The sequence below is a fragment of the Pseudophryne corroboree genome, chromosome 9 (assembly GCF_028390025.1).
Source record: "Pseudophryne corroboree isolate aPseCor3 chromosome 9, aPseCor3.hap2, whole genome shotgun sequence".
NCBI classification, from domain to species: Eukaryota; Metazoa; Chordata; class Amphibia; order Anura; family Myobatrachidae; genus Pseudophryne; species Pseudophryne corroboree.
Window position 1 is genome coordinate 110816518 of NC_086452.1, and position 5052 is coordinate 110821569.

At 42.6% G+C, this 5052-nt stretch overlaps 1 protein-coding gene across 2 annotated transcripts; it reads left to right on the plus strand.

The window, feature by feature from the left end:
* The first annotated feature begins 352 nt into the window (after positions 1-352).
* Positions 353-3681, plus strand: LOC134956755 (putative nuclease HARBI1). 2 transcript variants are annotated; one of them, XM_063938723.1, is made up of 5 exons: positions 353-370; positions 1106-1220; positions 1305-1677; positions 1987-2008; positions 3310-3681. In XM_063938723.1, the coding sequence occupies exons 1-4, from the start codon at positions 356-358 to the stop codon at positions 1988-1990; spliced, it is 507 nt and encodes a 168-aa protein (XP_063794793.1). In that variant the 5' UTR covers positions 353-355; the 3' UTR covers positions 1991-2008; positions 3310-3681. The 2 variants fall into 2 exon arrangements, with proteins under 2 accessions (XP_063794793.1, XP_063794792.1); XM_063938722.1 differs by having other exon boundaries at positions 354-370; positions 470-1220.
* The last annotated feature ends 1371 nt before the right edge of the window (positions 3682-5052 follow it).

Here is a 5052-nt window from a genome sequence, read left to right on the forward strand (position 1 = left end):
GTGTGCTACTGAACACCAAGTCTTTCTTTTTTTTGGAGCAGGTAAGTGCCCTTGGCCTGTGTTTTGGTTTGCTGTTTGTGTTTCTTAAAAGTGTGGTGATTCTGTTTGTTTTCCATTTTGTCTAAAATAGAATTTTTGTTTCCCAGGATTGATCTGCAAAGTTGTGTTTGTGTTTCCTGGACTAGCTACTAAATGTTTTTTTTATTTTTGTTTGTTTTTTTAATTGGTGTTTGTGATGTATTTGATGCTCAGAAATTTTTTTTTTTGATTTTTTTTTATTTGTAAAAATAACATATTTTTTAAATTTTTCTTTTTATTAATTTCACATTTTGGCCATGAATTCAACACAGAAAAAATGTACGCTCCTGCAGTAAGTTTCCCCAACATTTTTTACAACATTTATTGTTTGAATATTTTTTATAAGTTGTTTTTGTATTTTTCACCTCGTTTTTTTTCTTTTTCAAAAAAGTGTGTTATGTCAATATTTATTGCTGCAGAAGCCCTACCTCCCCAACCCACGCCAGCACTCCCACCCCAACCGCCAGCCCCACAACCACAGCCGGCTCCTCATCAACCAAGGCAACGGAGGCGTGCTAGGCCACCAATTTTCCGAACCCGTGTCCTACTTTTTGGTATGCCAGATGATGTGGTGGTGCGTAGATACAGGCTGCCACCACATCTAATCCTAGACACTCTCTCCATAATAGAGAGTGATCTGGAGTCTGAAATTCGGTATCCTACAGCAATACCACCATTGACACAATTCCTTGCAGTGTTACATTTTTTGGCTACAGCCTCATATCAGCATGTTGTGGGAGACCTGGTTGGCATGTCGCAGGGCCAGTTCAGTAAGGTCCTGCGGCGTGTCTGCCAGGCTTTCCTAAAGCGGGTGAAGCAATTCATTGATATGCCTTTGGATGTTGGTGCCCTAGATGTGGTGAAGCGGCAATTTGAGGAAGGTGGTAGTCGCTTCCCACATGTTATTGGGGTTGTGGATGGCACACATGTTGCTATTCAGCCACCAAGACATAATGAAGAAATTTATAGAAACAGGAAACTGTTTCATTCTCTGAATGTAATGGTTGTTTGTGGGCCATCCCTCCAGATCCTTTCCCTGAATGCAAAATTTACTGGAAGTTCACATGATGCATATGTCATTAGACAATCAGGGATATGGCAGAGATTAAGATCAAGTCAACGAGCAGACATGTGGTTATTGGGTGAGTTGTTGCTCAAATATTTTTTACTAAAAAAAGTAACTTGACAAATTTAATATTTCAAAATTTTGCCTTCTCTTCCAACAGGAGACCGTGGATATCCTTGCACCCCCTGGCTCATGACTCCTTACCGTAATCCCAGGCCAGGACCACAGATGGCATTTAACTCCGCGCTTACTGCCACTAGGCAGCTGGTGGAGCGCACAATTGGTGTCCTTAAAGGGCGGTTTCGTGTGCTCCACCGCACTGGTGGCGACATCATGTATTCGCCGGAGATGGCAAGTAAAATAGTGGTCCTGTGCGCAATACTACATAATATCGCGGTAAGGAGTAGTGTAGAGCTTCCTCAGGCAGAGGAATTGCCTGATGAGGAGCCAGGGGTTGTTCGACATTTCGGTGGGGGGAGTGTTACACGGAGGGGGAGCCAAGTGAGGGCAAGGATTGTTGCCGAATATTTCAGGTATAGTGTTTTGATATTTTCTAGTTTTATAAATTTTAAAACACAGTATGCTTATGTTTTTTTAACAATGATGACATTTTGTATGATATTGTAAAGTGATTGTGTAAGGCTTTTGTTGTGTTGGAATGGGTAATTTTTGTTGGCGTCAAATTCCGCAAACACGTTAAGTTTACAATGTTTAGTTAGAAAACCAAATAATGTAATGTTGCTAAATAGTGTCCTTATTTGTTTTATATCCTCAAATCCTGATTATGTAAACAAACACACAAACAAATGATACTCAATGTTTCCCACTTTGTGACTGTCCAGCTGAATGATCACACGAACTGTGGTGAGTACACAGATATGTATAGTAATTTTAAATAAACTGTGTCTCTGTGTCTGTGTTTTTATTTAAATTTTGTTTATGATAAATATTTGCTTCTGCGAATGCGTATTTCCGCTCGTGCGAAATAACACTCTGCTCTTCACAGCATTGCAAAGATCAATAAAGTTATTAGAAATGACAACATAGATTTTGGACCAATCACATGCTAACAGACACTATAAATATATGCCCAAATAAGGAAAACGCCATTGCCATGATGCGTGCAGCACCGTTCACCAGGCGGGAGCTCCGCGTGCTGGTTGCGGTGATGGACCGCCGCGTAGGCCGCGTTGGGCGCTTCATCCCCAATCGGGTGAAGCGCGAGGCCTACGCGGAGGTCCGCCGCCTGCTGCGGACTCGCGTCCGCAGCAGGCGGACAATCATACAACTTGAGAGGAGGTGGAGTGATCTCCGCAGGAGGACTCCCGATCTGTTGGCGGAGATCCGCCAGCAAATCCGAACTATGCATACACGAAGTAAGTTACATTACATAAGATTATTAGCATAAATTGTGCTAATGGGGGAAATTCCAAGTTGATTGCAGCAGGAATTTAGTGAACAATTGGGCTAAACCATGTGCACTGCAGGGGAAGCATATGTAACATGTGCAGAGAGAGTAAGATTTGGGTGGGGTGTGTTCAATCTGCAAAATAATTTGCAGTGTTAAAATAAAGCAGCCTGTATTTACCCTGCACAGAATAAAATAAGCCACCCAAATCTAACTCTCTCTGCACATGTTATATCTGCCTCCCCTGCAGTGCACATGGTTCTGGCCAATTGCAAACTATATTCCTGCTGTAATCCCCTTGGAATTACCCACAATTTACACTAAGTGGTAGGCTAATTGCAACCTTGAGTGTCCTTTTTTGGAAAATAGGACAGTGTGTGTGGTTAGGGCAAACAGTACTGACTGTAGCAAACTGTCACCAAACAAGTGCATGTTTTCAAGAAATAAGAACCAGCCAGGAAACTGTACACAAATACTTGATCAGTGCTGGCTATATAATAAGGTGCCTTGAATAGTGATCTGGTGATGTTGCCTAGACCAATCACTATGACTCAATGGACTAGATTAAGGAATGAGCTTCAAAGTAAAAGTTTGGACTCATTTTGTTTGCTGTGGCCAACATGAAGAGGATCTTAACATGTTTGCTTTTCTATTTTTATAAACACTGAATTTTACATGGAACAGAACATTGATAATTCAAAGTGTTTACTATGTAATTTCTCATGTAAACTAAATGTTGTCAATAATATCATTATAGGACAACAACAACGGCACAACTCTCCGCCCCCTTCCCCTTCCCAGTCCCCCTCCCCTTCTCACTCCCCCTCCCCTTCACAGTCCCCCTCCCCTTCCCAGTCCCACTCAGCTTCCCAGTCCCCCTCAGCTTCCCAGTCCCCCTCATCTTCCCAGTCCCCCTCATCTTCCCAGTCCCCATCAGCTTACCAGTCCCCCTCAGCTTCCCTGGCCCACTCCACTTTCCACTCCCCTTCTCACCACACCTCTCCATCTCTTTCTGGGACCCCTTCTCCTCCTTCCCATACCCCTTCTCCTTCAACTTCTACATCACCATCTCAACCCCCCTCACCCTCTATTGCATTAACTTTCTCTCCGCCCCCCTCGCCCTCTCAATCAGACCCCCCCTCTGAAATTGCAGTCCAAATCCAGCCTCCTTCCCCCATCCAGCCTCCTTCCCCAATCCCTCCTCCTTCCCCAATCCCTCCTCCTTCCCCCATCCAGCCGCCTTCCCCCATCCAGCCAACATCCCCACCCAGTGAATGGGCAGAGGAAGCCCCTGAAGACCGTTCAGGGAGTCTTCATGTTGCCGTGGAAAGTAAGTTTTTTAAAAAATTTTTACAAATTATTACCCACTTACACTTACAATGACAAAACATGCAGTGTTGTACTGTTTGAATTCTTGGGCCAAGGACAAATATTTGTGTTTTTCTTCATGGTGTACATGTTGCCTTTACATATTTGTGAGTGTCATTATATGTACAGTGTGTATGTGTGCAATGTTTTGTGTGTCCACTCTAGGTTGACACTCATTAGGTAGCCAGGGTTGCCAGGACAACAGGGTTTATATGTGTTAGATTTTCTGGTAAACAGTTAGACCTGAGTGGAGTTTAGTATGTTGTTGGTCTTTTACACTTGTGCCTGTGTAGTCTTAATATTTGCACTTACAAATCACATGCTTCACTTTGTTATGCAGCCTAATGACACACTGATTTGTGGTGTGAAAGTTACATTCACAAAATGACTAATTGTTCAAGTCAAACCTGTTTGCACTTATTTAGTAAGGGCAGCTTTCAGGGAGTGTGGGAATGCTATGATATGTTGGCCTTCTGAAGATGTTGATATGCAGTGTGATGAGGCAGGACCAAACCCCTTAAAAAATAAAAATAAAAAAAAGATGAGAATGAATGCCAACATGGTGTAACAGTGACAAAGATGGAAGTTATCTTTAACATGGGATGTCGCCCATAACAACCAATACAATTAATCTTTACAATTGGGGAACCACTTCTACAAGATAATAATCTTATTTTGGCTTGTTTGCTATGGGCGACGCTACATCTTAAAATGAACTCACATAGTAGTAAATGTAGCCCATGGTCAAGAAAACTGTAATAAGTAACAAAAAAAGCCTGAGCAGGCTTGTGTGTTTTTCTGCTAATGATTGTACCATAAAACAGCCATGATGTATCAACTTTGCCATTAAGCAGGCCTGTCCAAACTGCGCAACTGCAACTGTTGAGAAACTACACATCCCAGCATGCCCTGACACAGGTTTGGCATTCCCTGGCCCCAAAACTGAGTCAACGCATGCTGGTATATGTAGTTTCACACAAGCTTGAGGGATGCAGTTTGGACCTGCCTGCATTAAAGTGTGCTTTGTGCCTTGCTTGGATAATAAGCAATGTGAGTAAGTTAGTAATGTTTATGTTATCTCTTAATTTCAGATGTTGCCGTTGGAGATCCCACATCGTTGCAGGAGATTGTT

Bases quoted from the DNA above. Each gene is read 5' to 3' on its own strand.
- LOC134956755 (XM_063938722.1), top strand. The intron at 1,221-1,304 runs GTGAGTTGTTGC...CTCTTCCAACAG, and splicing joins AGCAGACATGTGGTTATTGG to GAGACCGTGGATATCCTTGC.